The 15,567-nt window shown below is 56.1% G+C and overlaps 1 protein-coding gene across 6 annotated transcripts in view; it reads right to left on the reverse strand.

The window, feature by feature from the left end:
- Positions 1 to 15,567, reverse strand: part of KDM6B (lysine demethylase 6B) — a 94,627-nt gene that overhangs the window by 20,746 nt on the left and 58,314 nt on the right. For all 6 annotated transcript variants that reach the window (XM_083377627.1, XM_083377622.1, XM_083377624.1 and 3 more), the window contains 5 exons: positions 15,023 to 15,118; positions 12,608 to 12,775; positions 9,858 to 10,181; positions 7,286 to 9,264; positions 4,105 to 4,231 (listed from right to left, as the gene is read on the reverse strand). In XM_083377627.1, the coding sequence (XP_083233753.1) occupies positions 4,105 to 4,231; positions 7,286 to 9,264; positions 9,858 to 10,181; positions 12,608 to 12,775; positions 15,023 to 15,118 (2,694 nt within the window). The remainder of the gene's footprint in view (positions 1 to 4,104; positions 4,232 to 7,285; positions 9,265 to 9,857; positions 10,182 to 12,607; positions 12,776 to 15,022; positions 15,119 to 15,567) is intronic.

Raw genomic sequence — 15,567 nt, forward strand, 5'->3', positions numbered from 1 at the left:
TGTGTGTGTGTGTGTGTGTGTGTGTGTGTGTTTCTCACAACCCCTTTCTTGTTTTGCTTTTTCAGGAGACGGGAGGCTTGCCCCGAATAGCAACCGAGAGACAAAGTAAGGGCGAAGAACGGAAGGAAGGAGGAATCGAGAGGAAGCGGCGGGTGGATCCCTCCGGAGGGGATCAAAAGGTTTCTCCTGGCACCAGAGAGAGGCGAGGGAAAGATCTCGGGGTTCCATGAAGAGAGAACTGGGCCGCTGCACCGCTAGCAACAAGGAGGCGAGACAAGGCGCCACGAAAATAGGGTTTAAAAATAAATAAAGAGAAAGAATAAGGACTTTTGGAGATGACAACAGAGATGTCTCCTAAATTCTGTGGAAGCAGAAACGTTGCTTTAAAGCAGGTTTTTTTCAAACTTGGCCCTTTGATGACTGGTGGACTTCAACTCCCAGAATTCCTCAGCCAGCCAGCGCCTGAAGAATTCTGGGAGTTTAAGTCCATTAGTAATAAAAGAGAGATAGTTCTCTCACGCTGGCTGAGGGATTCTGGGAGTTGAAGTCCACCAGTCCTCAAAGGGTCATAGTTCCCTCAGGCTGGCTGAAGAATTCTGGGAGTTGAAGTCCACAAGTCATCAAAGGGTCATAGTTCCCTCACGCTGGCTGAGGAACTCTGGGAGTCGAAGTCCACAAGTCATCAAAGGGTCATAGTTCCCTCACGCTGGCTGAAGAATTCTGGGAGTTGAAGTCCACGAGTCATCAAAGGGTCATAGTTCCCTCACGCTGGCTGAGGGATTCTGGGAGTTGAAGTCCACAAGTCATCAAAGGGTCATAGTTCCCTCACGCTGGCTGAGGAATTCTGGGAGTTGAAGTCCATGCATCTTAAGCATGGACCTCTGGGAGTTGAAGTACACCACTCTTAAGAGTTGTTAAGGTTGGGAAACATTGCAGTAGAAGGTCTGAACCTATTCTCATCTCTTCCCGAGGCTAAGACTAGACCACAGGTCGGCAACCTGCGGCTCCGGAGCCGCATGCGGCTCTTTGAGCCGTCTCTTGCGGCTCCCAGCCGCCCGGTGCGCGCGCACCTCTTCCAACGGGCAGTGGTGCGCGCGCACCTCTCCAAATGGAGAGTGGCACCGCCCGTTTGGAGAGGTGCACGCGCACCTCCCCGAATGGGCGGAGGTGCGCGCGCACCTCCCCAAACCTTTGGAGAGGTGCGCGTGTACCTCCGTGCGAATGGGCAGCGGTGCCGCTCTTTGAGGAAGCTGCCGCGGCCCGTCTGTGAAGCTGCCGAAAGCGGCAGCTTAGCAGACGGGCCGCGGCAGCTTCCGCAAAGAGCGGCGCCCCTGCCCATTCCGAGAGGTGCGCGCGCACCTCTCCGAACGACCGGAGGTGCGCGCGTACCTCCGCGCGAATGGGCAGCGGTGCCGCTCTTTCAGGAAGCCCGCCGCGGCCCGTCTGTGAAGCTGCCGAAAGCGGCAGCTTAGCAGACGGGCCGCGGCAGCTTCCGCAAAGAGCGGCGCCCCTGCCCATTCCGAGAGGTGCGCGCGCACCTCTCCGAACGACCGGAGGTGCGCACGCACCTCCCCAAACCTTTGGGGAGGTGCGTGCGTACCTCCGCGCGAACGGGCAGCGGTGCCGCTCTTTCAGGAAGCTGCCTTAGTTTGAAAACCTTCACAAAAGGGAAAGAGGTTCCTCTGTGTCAATCAGCTCCAGTGATTGACAGCTCTTCCTGTCCACAAGTCCTTCTTAATGCCTCATCTGTTGAAGTCTCATCTCGTTTGGTCTAGTCCAGGGGTCGGCAACCTAAAAAAGAAAAAGCCACTGGGAACCGGTTCCATCACAAATTAAAAAAAGAGGGAGCCGCGTGCGTGTGTCCATGCACGCGCATGCGCAAAAAGGTTTTTTGCGCATGCGCGGACGCACGCGGCTGCCATTTTTTTAAAAATGTGATGGAACCGGTTCCCGGTTGCCCGATGGCGACGGCCCGTCTGCAAAGCTGCCGCTTTTGGCAGCTTTGCAGACGGGCCGTGGCAGCTTCCTCAAAGAGCGGCGCCCCTGCCCATTCCGAGAGGTGCGCGCGCACCTCTCCGAACGACCGGAGTTGCGCGCGCACCTCCCCAAACCTTTGGGGAGGTGCGCGCGTACCTCCGTGCGAAGGGGCAGCGGCGCCGCTCTTTGAGGAAGCTGCCACGGCCCGTCTGTGAAGCTGCCGAAAGCGGCAGCTTAGCAGACGGGCCGCGGCAGCTTCCGCAAAGAGCGGCGCCCCTGCCCATTCCGAGAGGTGCGCGCGCACCTCTCCGAACGACCGGAGGTGCGCGCGTACCTCCGCGCGAATGGGCAGCGGTGCCGCTCTTTCAGGAAGCCCGCCGCGGCCCGTCTGTGAAGCTGCCGAAAGCGGCAGCTTAGCAGACGGGCCGCGGCAGCTTCCGCAAAGAGCGGCGCCCCTGCCCATTCCGAGAGGTGCGCGCGCACCTCTCCGAACGACCGGAGGTGCGCACGCACCTCCCCAAACCTTTGGGGAGGTGCGTGCGTACCTCCGCGCGAACGGGCAGCGGTGCCGCTCTTTCAGGAAGCTGCCGCTTTCGGCAGCTTCCTCAAAGAGCGGCGCCGCTGCCCCTTCGCACGGAGGTACGCGCGCACCTCCCCAAAGGTTTGGGGAGGTGCGCGCGCAACTCCGGTCGTTCGGAGAGGTGCGCGCGCACCTCTCGGAATGGGCAGGGGCGCCGCTCTTTGAGGAAGCTGCCACGGCCCGTCTGCAAAGCTGCCAAAAGCGGCAGCTTTGCAGACGGGCCGTCGCCATCGGGCAACCGGGAACCGGTTCCATCACATTTTTTAAAAAATGGCAGCCGCGTGCGTCCGCGCATGCGCAAAAAACCTTTTTGCGCATGCGCGTGCATGGACACACGCACGCGGCTCCCTCTTTTTTTAATTTGTGATGGAACCGGTTCCCAGTGGCTTTTTCTTTTTTAGGTTGCCGACCCCTGGACTAGACCAAACGAGATGAGACTTCAACAGATGAGGCATTAAGAAGGACTTGTGGACAGGAAGAGCTGTCAATCACTGGAGCTGATTGACACAGAGGAACCTCTTTCCCTTTTGTGAAGGTTTTCAAACTAAGGCTGCTTAGGTATTTAGTGTAGTGTCGCTGCTGCTGTGAACCCTGCAGTCTAGCGGGGGTTGGGCTTGATGACCTCTTAGGAACCTTTCAACACTACAATGGCTGTCTGGTTAGGCTCGTGTCTTGATATTACGTTGAGAAGGCCGTTTTTTTCCCCACCTCCAATCACCCAACAGAAGGATCAGAAACAAGCAAATAATAATAATAATAATGGTGATGTAATAATAATAATAATAATAATAATAATAATAATAATAATTCCAAAGACTCTGGGGGTTGCACCAAAGCTGTTCTAGTGAGCATCTAGGCCACCGTTCCCCAACTTTTGGCAACCTTAAGAAGGGTGGATATCAATTCCCAGAATTCCCCAGCCAGCCAGGCATTCTGGGAGTTGAAGTCCACCCTTCTTAAAGCTGCCAAAAATTGAGGAACACTGATCTAGCCTCATTCCACGGATTGGCCTGGGGATCCCCCGGGGCAAAATTGCCCAGCATCCTTACTGTCCCCCCAATCTCCAGACTCCACGATTTTTTCATTTTGGGAAGGGGGGGGAGCCATTCTGTATACCCCCCCCCAAGAATGAAGGAGCGTGAAAAGGAGACCCATAGTCCCCAGCCAGAACCCAGGCCACGGAGTAGCCAACGATGGTCACCGTTGTCTTCTTAATCCGCTTTTCGCCTGCTCCCTCCCTATTTGACGGCCTTCCTCTCTGCCCTTTGGAGCTCTGGAACGTTGGCCAGGAAACTGGTTGAGTTAACCACTTCAGCCATGAGGGCTAGAAACTTTGCCGTTGTTTTGATCCGTCCCTAAAAAAAGTTTAACGCCAGCAGGCCTGGCTGGCGTACTAGAGCGAGCGTGGTTGGCAAACGCCGTGATTTATTTTTTTTTACACACAAACCCCTCGAGATCCGACACGGGCAGCCCCCTCCCCACTAAATTCTGTTCCAAGCAGCTTTGCCCACGGCCCTCTCCGACAACCTCCCAAAATGGACACTCACGTAGATGCTCGGCGTTGGAGGGCTGAGTTTATCCCGGGGCAGTTTTTCGTCCACGTTGATCTGCGGCTTGACCGAGTGACTTTGGGACAGATACGACTCCTTAAATTTTCCTTTCACCTTGGCGTGCCTGGCGAGAACCGGGAGGGGAAATGTCAGCACAGGCAAAGCGGCGTAAAATTTACACTCTCGGTTCAAGCAGTCCTCGGCTTACGACCGCAACTGGGCCCCCATGTTTCTGTCGCTTAAGCGAGACATTTTGCTCAGCGGGTTTTGCCCCGTCTCACGACTTTTCTTCTCGCCAGCGTTCTTGAGGGAATCATCGCAGTCGGGAAGCGAGTCACCCGGTTGTTAAGCGAATCTGCCTTCCCCGCTGACTTTTGCTTGGTCAGCGGGTCGCGAAAGGGGAGCCCGTGACGGTCATTAAAGGCGGGTCGGCTGCCAAGCATCTGAATTTTGATCACATGATCGGGAAAGGCTGTTAAGTGTGGAAAAACAGGGGAATCGATCGCTTTTTCCAGTGCCACCGTGAATTTGAACGGTCGCTAAGTGAGCAGTCGTAAATTAAGGACTACCTATAATTGCTGAGGGGGCTGAGGTCTCTCCTGAGAAGGCCCCAGATGTTTTTGTTTTTATTGATCCAACTTTATGTATCAAATTTAGATTAAAAATTGAAATTTTAGGAAATTTAAAAACTGCCCATCTCTCTCCTAGTGGACTTCTGTAATTTTATAGGTGTCCCAGAACGCTGCAGTTGGAAGGGACTTCCAAAGATCACCTAGTCCAGGGCTAGGCAACCTTGGCTCTTTTATGACTCGTGGACTTCAACTCCCAGAATTCCTGAGCCAGCCAGGCTGAGGGGAAAGGGAGAGGTTGCCAAGCTGAGCCATGGCTGGCTCAGGAATTCTGGGAGTTGAAGTCCACAAGTCATCAAGGAAGCCATAGTTCCCCCATGCTGGCTCAGGAATTCTGGGAGTTGAAGTCCACGAGTTATGAAGGGGCCAAAGTTTCCCTCATGCTGGTTCAGGAATTCTGGGAGTTGAAGTCCACGAGTCATAAAAGAGCCAAGGTGGCCTACCCCTGGCCTAGGCCTAGGCCGCTTTATGACTCGTGGACTTCAACTCCCAGAATTCCTGAGCCAGCCAGGCTGAGGGGAAAGGGAGAGGTTGCCAAGCTGAGCCATGCTGGCTCAGGAACTCTTGGAGTTGAAGTCCACAAGTCATAAAAGAGCCCCAAGGTTGCCTATCCCTGATCTAGTCCAATGGGGACAAGGCAGGGAATTCTGGGAGGTGAAGTCCACCCATCTTAAGCATGGAATTCTGGGAGATGGTCCACTTATCTTAAGTGTGGAATTCTGGGAGTTCCAGCATCCCGGGGTCAAGTGATCACCATTCGCGACCTTCCCCAGGCAAAGTCAGTGGGGGAAGGCAGACTCACTTAACGACATGCGATTCAGTGAATACGATTGTGCTGTAAGCTGCACAGTCGCGCTAAAACGAGATGGGACACCAAATAAACGTAACAATAAGGAAATAAAGAGTCCCTGCGGATTTTACTCTGCTCCTCGTTGCCGACGCTAGAGGGTTGCGCTCATTATCCGAAGACATGACTGCGGTCATGTGGCCTTCACGACATCCTGAGTGCTGTCACCTTCCCGTGGATACCCGTTTATCTACATGTCTTTGCATGTAGGTGGGCAGGAGCTGAGGCGAGGACGGGAGCTCACCCCATCGTGCTTGGGTCTCGAACCCGGCCTGCCAGCTTTCCAGCTAGCAAGCCCAGCGTCTTAACCGCTGAGCCACCGCTGAGCCCCGATAATAAATAAAACGATTGGCGTTAACAGCTGTGGCAAAAAGGTTGTCAGATCGGGCAGGACCCACTTAACAACAGCCTTGCTTAGCAACAGAAATTTTGCTCCCAGCTGTGGCCGTTCAATCGGAAGACTGCTTGCACACGGTGAACCGGCGTTTTCCGTTCAGCGGCTGGAAGCTCCCAGGACAGGGGTCGGCAACCTGAAACACTCAAAAGAGCCACTCGGAGCCGTTTCCCAGAGAAATAGAGGTTGCTGTGCATGAGTTCTTTCTTTCTCTCTCTCTCTCTCTCTCTCTTTCTCTTTCTCCCTCTCTGTCTCTCTCCCTGCCTCTCTCTCCCTCCTTCTCTCTCTCTCTTTCTCTCTCCCTCTTTCTCTCTCCCTTTCTCTCTCCCTCTTTTTCTCTCCCTTTCTCTCTCCCTCTGTCTCTCTCCCTCTTCCTCTCTTTCTCTCTCCCTTTCTCCCTCTCTTTCTCTTTCTCTCTCCCTCTCTCTCTCCCTCTCTCTCTCTCTCTTTCTCTCTCCCTCTTTCTCTCTCCCTTTCTCTCTCCCTTTTTCTCTCCCTTTCTCTCTCCCTCTTTCTCTCTCCCTCTCTCTCTCCCTCTTCTTCTCTCTCTTTCTCTCTCTCTCTCCCTCTCTTTCTCTTTCTCTTTCCCTCTCTATCTCTCTCCCTCTTTCTCTCTTTCCCTTTCTCTCTCTCTTTCTCTCTCCCTCTTTCTCTCTCCCTGTCTCTCTCCCTCTTCCTCTCTCTCTTTCTCTCTCCCTTTCTCTCTCCCTCTCTCTTTTTCCCTCTCTCCCTCTTTTTCTCTCCCTCTCTCTCTCTCCCTCTCTCTCTTTTTCTCTCCGTCTTTCTCTCTCTCTCTCTCCCTCTCTCCAATCTTCTACTCACCTGGCAAGCTGGCTTCACACTGTTCTCCAACAAGCTGACATTCTTATTGGGCTCTCCTGCCCTTGCTCTGCCAGTCCTCTTGCCCCACTCAGTGTGTGTGTGTCTGTGTGTGTGTGTGTGAGAGAGAGAGAGAGAGAGAAAGAGAGAGAGAGAGAGAGAGAGAGAGCTGCTGCTTTCTGTTGCTTCCTGCGGAGACGCAGCAAAGGCAGGAGCCCTGGGCAATAAGCTTCTCTCTTTTTTACACACACACACACACACACACACACACACAAAGAAAGGGGGGAGGGGGGAAGGGAAGCGCAGGTGCCTCTCTCTGTCTCTGTCTCTGCAAAGGGCGGAGCCGCAGGAGAAGGCTGAAAGAGCCGCATGCGGCTCTGGAGCTGCGGATTGCCGACCCGTGTCCTGGGAGGAGCCGCCCTCAGGGGAGGCAACGGGGAAACGGCCTCGGGGGGGGCGGGGGAGGGGAAGGGCAAGGGGCAAACTCACTTGCTGGCCCGCACGATCTCCGCGGCCGAGTGGTTGATGGTCAGCTCGCTCAGCGGGATGCGGCGTTCCTCGACTTCGGAGGCGATGAAGGTCTCCTTGTCCCCGCTCTCCACCTTGATCAGCCGGATCTTCAGCTCCTTGGGGGGCCCCTCCGTGAAGGAGCGCAGCTTGAGCAGGTCGGCCGAGCACACCATGGTGGAGAGCGAGCCCACCGGAGCCTCTTCCTTCTTAACGGGAGACCTCCGCTCCGGGGGAGGCGGCGGCGGAGGGGGCGGTGGCGGCGGCGGCTTGGCCCCGTTCTCCCGGGCCTGGCCCTTGGTGCTCTGCACGTCCAAACTGCCCAGGATCTGCCGGTTCTTCCCCTTGCGCGCTTTGCCCTCCCGGTGCCTCCGCGAGCCGTCCCGGTTGGAGCGACGGTGCCGGCGGTGCTCCAAATGCTGCTTGCGGGACTCGTCCTTGGGGCGGGGAGGGGTGGGGGGTGGGGGTGCCGGGGGCGCGGGGGCCGGAAGGGGAGGGGGCGGAGGGGAAGCCAGGGCGGGCGGGGGGCTGGCCGGGGGCGGAGGGCTGGCCGGGGGCGGGGGGCTCTTCTCTCGCCCTGCCCGTCCGACCAGGGTCTCGCAAGCGCGACTGATCTCCTCCAAGACCTCCGACTCGGTCTTGACGGGCCGAGGGGCGGGCGGGGCCGGGGGCGTGGACGCCCGCTCCTCCGTGGCGCCAGCAGGGACCCCGGCCCACGCTTGGCCTGAGGTAGTGAATTGGGGCAGGGGGCTCTGGCTCGCACCGGCTGGGGGGGAGAGCTTAGCACCTGGGGGCGTCACCGGCTTCAGCCGATAGGAGTGTTTCTGCCCCTCCAACACATTGGCCAGAGACTTCAGGAGAGACGGGGGGCTGCGGGGGCCGAACGCGGCCCCGCCACCGGAACCCCCCGCGGCGGCCAGGCCCGGAGGGCGCTGCTCTTCCGTTTCCCGCTTGCCGAAGCGATAGAGGCAAGGGGGCTCGGGGGGGTCCTGCCCGGCCGGCTTGGGGTAATCGAAGGTGCCGGCCGAGGCCGAGGGAAGCTTGGGCCTGGCCAGGGGTGGGGGGCTCGGCAGCAGAGGGGCGGGGGGTGGTGGTGGCGGGAAGCTCTCCTCCCGCTCTTCCTCCCCGCGCCGGATGGACTCGTCCAGCATCTTCATGATGTTGGCCAGCCCGTCCGGCAGGATCTTGGAGAACTCGGGGGGCTCCTCAAACTGGTCCTCCAAAGGGGGGCTGGCGAAGCCGAAGAGCCGGTCGGGGGAGGCCTCGGCGGTGGGGGGCGCCGCGGGCGGCTCCGGCGTCTTTGGATAGGAGGCCCGGGAAGGTGGGGGGAGAGGAGGAGGAGGCGGCGGGGGAGGGGGCGGCGGGGGGCTCTCCGGAGACCTGAACGTTCCTGAGGTAATCGGGGGGCTCGGATTCAGGGGCCTGGCCCCCCCCGCGGACCCGCTCCCTTCCCGGCTGCTCTCGGGAAGCCAGAATTGGGGGGCCGGCGAGGGATCGGGGCTGGCCGGACTGGGGGTCTCCCCGGCCCCTTCCCGGGGGCGAGAGAAGCTGCCTGCCTGTATGCTGGCGCCCGAATCCGGGAAGCCGCAGCCCGAGTCGCAGTTCGCCAAGGAGGGGGGGTCGGCCCCGCAGGGCGGCCCTCCGCAGCCGAAAAGGAGCTCCCCCAGGGGGTCTTCGTCCTCGGCCTTGCCCTCCTCGCCCGCTTTGCCCAGCCAGGGCAACGCAGGGGGGGGAGGAGGAGGAGGCGGAGGGGCCGGGGGGCGCTGGGGAGCCGAGGGAGGGGCGGGCGGGGCTGGCGGGGGGCGGTTGGGGGGCGGGGGCTGCATGCGTGCGCAGGGCAGGTTGCGGGGGGCAAGGCAAGGGGCTGGCCGGGCGGGAGGGGCCGGCTTGCGCCCAGCGTTCTCCGATGTGGGACCGGGCGACTCCATTGCCGGCGGCGTTTGGTAATGATTAGAAGAACCCTGCGGGGGGGGGGGGAGAGAAATAAAATGAATAAAATGTCTCCCAAGCTTCCCTAGGAGCAGCCCCCCCCTCCCTCCTTCCTTTTTCTCCTTCCTTTCTTTCTCTCTCTTTCCTTCCTTCCCTCCCTCTTTTCCTTTTTCCTTCTCTCCCTCCCTCCTCTCCTTCCTTCTCTTCCCTTCCTTCCCTCTCCCTTCACTCCTTCCTTCCTTTTCCTATCTCCCTCATTCTTCCCACCCTCCCTCCTTTCTCCCTCCTCTCCTTCCTTCCCTCTCTTCCCTTCCTTCCTCCCTTCCATCTTCCCTCCCTCCCTTGCTTCTTCGTTCCTCCCTTTTCCTTCCCTCTCTTCCTTTCCTCCTCCGTCCCTCCCTTCTCTCTCTCCTTCCTCCCTCCCTCCCTTTTCCTTTTTCCTTCTCTCCCTCCCTCCTCTCCTTCCCTCTCTCCCTTCACTCCTTCCTTCCTCTTCCTATTTCCCTCATTCTTCCCACCCTCCCTCCCTCCCTCCCTCCCTCCCTTTCCCACCCTCCCTCACTCTTCCCTCCCTCCCGCCCAGGGTCCCCCCCCCACACGGCAGCCCCCCCCTCCGGGCCCTTACAAGGCTTTCCGAGGCCAGGGGCCCCCGTGAGGTGGTCTTGCTGCTGGTGGTGGGTCCCCCCGGGGTCGGGCGCGGGGCATAAGGCACGCAGGCGGAGGTTGCTGGTGTGGTGGTGGAGTCTGGGCGCCCCCGCGGGACTCGGCCGTCTCTAAGGTCACTTCCGTTGGGCCGGGTCGAGCAGGCGTGGGGCTCGAGGGGGGCGCGGTGTGCTGGCGGAGTGCGGGGAGTGGGCGCCAGGGCCGGCAGGCGGTGGGGGGCCGGGTGGGAGCTGTAGGCGGGCGACGGGTAGGGGAAAGCCGAGTGAGCCACCGAGTTCCTCTGCTCCTGGGGGAGGAAGAGGAGGAGGAGGAGGAGGAGGAGAGAGTGAGAAAGAGGAGAAAAGGGGAGGGGCAGGGGAAGGGAGAGGAAGGAAGGAAGGAAGGAAGGAAGGAAGGAAGGAAGGAAGGAAGGAAGGAAGGAAGGAAGACGAGGGAGGGGGAGGGAGGGAGGAAAGAAAGAAGCAAAAGAGTGAGGGAAGGAGAGAGAAGGAAGGAGAGAAAAGGGAGGGGAAGGGGAAGGGGAAGGGAGAGGGAGAGGGAGGAAGGAAGGAAGGAAGGCAGGCAGAAGTGAGGGAGGGGGAGGGAGGGAGGGAGGAAAAGAAGAAGCAAAGGAGTGAGGGAAGGAGAGAGAAGGGAGGGAGGAAGGAAGGAAGGAAGGAGACAGAAGGGAGGGAGGGAGGGAGAGAGGGAGGGAAGGAGGGAAAGAAGGAAGGAAGGAGAGAGAAGGGAGGAAGGAAGAAGACAGAAGTGAAGGAAAGAGGGAGGAAGAAAGAAGCGAAGGAGGGAGGGAGAGAGGGAAGGAGGGAAGGGAGCGAGACAGAAGTGAAGGAGGGAGGGAGGGAAGGAAGGGAAAATAAAACCAGGCTTTTTTCCGCCCTTCAGATCTTTTCCGTTGACATCAAGCGTCCTGCAAGGCGAAGCTAGCTGGGCTGGGGGCGGGGGGGGGGGCGCTGCAGAAGCTTCCAAGCTTTTCCAAAGCAAAAGCCACCAAGAGGCCTTAATCCCACCCACCCACCCAGCAGCCCCCCCCCCCTGCAGCCTCCCCCCCCCCGCAGTCCGGCCCTTTGCAGATGCCAAGCCAAGCAGCAGCCAGGAGCAGGCAGCCCGGGGGAAGCCAGCCCCCCCCCCACGGAGTCCTGGGCAAGATTGCAGGGGAAAAGGGAATAAAGCAGCCCCCCCTTTCCCTCCACTGCCCACCCCCCTCCCCGGGGGGCTAACCCTGGGCTCCTGGACGGCCAGATCTGGGGGGGGCGCTAATATTTAGAGACCTGGGTGGTGGATCTGGGAACACAAAGGGGAGGGAGGACCCCCCCCCCCAGCCCTCCAGAAGGACCCCTCCTCAATTTAAAAAGGGGTCTTGAAACTCGGCCCTTTTATGACTCATGGACTTCAACTCCCAGAATTCCTCAGCCAGCATGCCTGGCTGAGGAATTCTGGGAGTTGAAGTCCATGAGTCATAAAAGGGCCGAGTTTGAAGACCTCTGTGTTAGATTATCAGCTGCGTCATACTTTCCTTCCTTCCTTCCATCCATCCTCCCTCCATATTTTCATTTCTTCTCTTTCTTCTGCCTCCTTCCTTCCTTCTTTCCTTTCCTCCTTCCATCCATCTCCCTTTTTTCTTTCCTCTCTTCTCCATCTCCTTCCTTCCCTTATTCCCTCCTTCCTTCCTCGTTTTTTCTACCATCCATTCCTCTTCTCTCCCTCTTTTCCTTTCGTCCCTCCCTTACTTTCCTATTTCTCCCTTTCCTCTTTCCTTCTCTTCAAAATCAACTTTCCATTTCCCTTCCTTCCTTCCTTCTCATTTTCCTTCTTTACTTCCTATCTTCCTTCCTTCCTTCTCATTTTCCTTCCTTCCTTTCTTCATTCTTTCCTATCTTCCTTCCTTCCTTCTCATTTTCCTTCTTTCCTTCCTATCTTCCTACCTTCCTTCTCATTTTCCTTCCTTCCTTCTTTCTTTCCTATCTTCCTTCCTTCTCATTTTCCTTCCTTCCTTTCTTCATTCTTTCCTATCTTCCTTCCTTCCTTCTCATTTTCCTTCTTTCCTTCCTATCTTCCTTCCTTCCTTCCTTCTTTCTTTCCTATCTTCCTTCCTTCTCATTTTCCTTCTTTTCTTCCTATCTTCCTGCCCTTCCTTCCTTCCTTTACTATCTTCCTTCCTCCCTTCTCATTTTCCTTCCTTCCTTCCTTCTTTCCTATCTTCCTCCCATCCCATTCTCCTTCCTTCCTTCCTTCCTTCCTTCCTTCCTTCCCTCCCTCCCTCCCTCCCCGGGGAGGCCTAGCCTTCAAGGGGGGAGCCGGCCTTACTTGTCTGTCTGGGGCGGCCACGTTCTTGCGCTCCTGGCCCCAGGGGTCTCCATGGAGGGGGTTCCATAGTCCAGGCTTAGGCAGCTGGTAGTGGGGGTTGCCGGGGGCTCCGGGACCGGACAAGACACCATTCTGCATCCCGGCAGGCATTTGCAGAAAGAGAGCGAGAGCAGAGGGTCACGGCCTCCTCCGCCACGCGGCCCCCACGGCCTCCCACAGCCAGGGGGAAACAGGAGCGGAGAAGGGGTCCCAGCAGGAGATGAGGCTGACCTACATATCCATTGCTCCCCATTTTCAAAAAAAAAAAAAAGCCGGCAGCCCCCCCCCAAGCAGCAGACCAAAGCAGCGTCCGAAAAGGGCGGGGGGCCATTAAGCATGCGCAGAGTGCCAGCACAGGGGCTTTCCTACCTGGTCGGGACTGGTGCTCCTCCGCCTCTTCATGGGGGCCGGCATCTCTTCGCTGTGGCCGGGATGGGCCGGGTGCTGGACCGGCGGGACGGGTTGGACCACGGGGGGCTCCATGGGGGGGCCGGGCCGCTTGAGCTGGGGGTTCCGCTTGGTCGAGAAATTCCTTTTCTGGGGAAGCGCAGAGGGAAAGCAGAAGGATTAGCTTTTTTTCTGCTAAAAAAAACCCAAGTCAAAAGCCTTTCCAGCAAAACAAGACACCTCAAGGGAAGATCTAGGACAAGGGGGGTGGGTTGGGGATGTCCAATCTTGACAGCTTTCAGACCTGTGGACTTCCACTCCCATAATCCCCAGGCCAGCCATCTTGACTGGGGAATTCTGGGAGTTGAAGTCGGACAGGGATCTCCAAATTTGGCAGCTTTAAGACGTGTGGACTTCAACTCCCAGAATTCCTCAGCCAGCGTGAGGGAAATATGACCCTTTTACGACTTGTGGACTTCAACTCCCAGAATTCCTCAGCCAGCGTGAGGGAACTATGACCCTTTTACGACTTGTGGACTTCAACTCCCAGAATTCCTCAGCCAGCGTGAGGGAACTATGTGCCTTTTACGACTTGTGGACTTCAACTCCCAGAATTCCTCAGCCAGCGTGAGGGAACTATGACCCTTTTACGACTTGTGGACTTCAACTCCCAGAATTCCTCAGCCAGCGTGAGGGAACTATGACCCTTTTACGACTTGTGGACTTCAACTCCCAGAAATCCTCAGCCAGCGTGAGGGAACTATGACCCTTTTACGACTTGTGGACTTCAACTCCCAGAATTCCTCAGCCAGCGTGAGGGAACTATGACCCTTTTACGACTTGTGGACTTCAACTCCCAGAATTCCTCAGCCAGCGTGAGGGAACTATGACACTTTTACGACTTGTGGACTTCAACTCCCAGAATTCCTGTTACCGTGAGGGAACTATGACCCTTTGATGACTTGTGGACTTCAAATCCCAGAATCTCCCAGCCAGCCATCTTGACTGGGGAATTCTGGGAGTTGAAGTGCATACCACTTAAAAGTTACCCTGGTTGAAAAACACTATTCTAGGAGAGGGCTCTCCAAATTTGCCAGCTTTAAGACATAGTGGACTTCAACTCCCAGAATCCCCCAGCCAGCAACGGAAAATTGGAGCTCCATTGTGATCTACTTGTATCCGAGATCAAGTGAACAGTTTTGCAATTCGTTGAAGGAATCATTTTAAAGAGGATAAAAAAAAAATAAACCCACATTTTAGAAAGTTTAGGAAAAAGATCCAGGAATGGGGGGAAAAAAACCGAGAGAGAAGATTAAGGTTGCATTCTCCTTCACCCCAACTTTCGCTCAAACAGCACCGTGTTTCTATGCTGCCCGCCATAACCTTAAAACTGCTCATTAAACATTGTAAAAACAGCATTTATGGAAACTCTGGCCATGTGGAAGTGAAGAATTAAGAGACGGCCAGTTCTGAATAATAACAGAATAGGGACCCCTGGAGGTTGTCTAGTCCAACTCCCATTTCAGACAAACGGCTCTCCAAACTCATCCAATCAGTTCAGGGCAGTTTCAGCCATTTTCAATAAAAAAGAAATACAAGTTTTTTTTTTAAAAAAAAGGTTACGCAGGACTTCTGGAAAAAGCTACTCCTCTTTTACTTTCCTTAGTTAATATCCAGAAAAAAAGGCAAACTTTCTCCAATGAGCAATTCGGCAAAAATGTTTAGAAACGGTGATGGACACAGTGCTGGGGAACAAGGAAAATTGGTCCTACAGATTTGTTAAAGGGGGAGTTATTGAAGTCATTTTTTTTTAAAAAAAAAAGTATCAGAAACCCCAAGTGTTCTTTTAAACCAGGGGTCTTCAAACTTGGCCCTTTGATCACTTGTGGACTTCAATTCCCAGAATTCCTCAGCCAGCGTGAGGGAGCTATGGCCCTTTTCTAACTTGTGGACTTTAATTCCCAGAATCCCTCAGCCAGCCTGAGGGAACTATGACCCTCTTATGACTTGTGGACTTCAACTCCCAGAATTCCTCAGCCAGCGTGAGGGAACTATGACCCTCTTATGACTTGTGGACTTCAAGTCCCAGAATTCCTCAGCCAGCGTGAGGGAACTATGACCCTCTGATGACTTGTGGACTTCAACTCCCAGAATTCTTCAGCCAGCATGCCAGGCTGAGGAATTCTGGGAGCTGAAGTCCACAAGTCATAAAAGGGCCAGGTATGAAGACCCCCCCGGTTTTAAACCTACATGAGTCCCCAATTATACAAGTTTGGCAAACAGACTTTGCCTGGACAAACAGGCAAATCTGGAGGGAATTAAGGTCCAGGTCTAAGAGGGGCACAGATGGACCCCCCACCCCACCCCATTTGTGGGGACGGGGCAGAAACCTCTTACCTCAAGATGTAAAAGGTTCCAGACTTGCTGTAAGGGGGGTAAAATTTTGTGGCGGTGATGAGATGACCCCCCTGAATGGAAGTTCCACAGCTGAGCCTGAAAAAGGGGGAAAGGTGGGGTGGAAGAAGAAGACTCAGAGACCATGTTTTTTTAAAAAAAAAAAGTTAAAAGCTTTTCTTCGAGTTTGGGAAACGGAAGAGTCGCAGGATCTCCTGGTGGTCTCCCATCCAAACCAAACAACCAGGCCAGATTGTTCTTAGCTTTTTAACCTGGGGAAGGCTGGTTAGGAAAAGGCTGGGAAACTCCCCCTTTCTTTGTCTTATCCAGCACATTTTGGGCAACTTGGCGTAGTTAAGGCAACAAGTAGGAAACCGGGAGACAGTGAATTCTAGTTCTGTCTTAGGCACAAAAGCCAACTGGGTGACTTTGGGCCAATCACCAGGAGACGGTGAGTTCTAGTCCTGCCTTAGGCATCAAAGCTGCCTGGGTGACTTTCAAGCCAATCGCTGGGAGACTGGAAGTTCTAGTACGCCTTAGGCAAGCAA

Source organism: Vipera ursinii, assembly GCF_947247035.1.
Source record: "Vipera ursinii genome assembly, chromosome: Z".
In the NCBI taxonomy this organism is placed as follows: Eukaryota; Metazoa; Chordata; class Lepidosauria; order Squamata; family Viperidae; genus Vipera; species Vipera ursinii.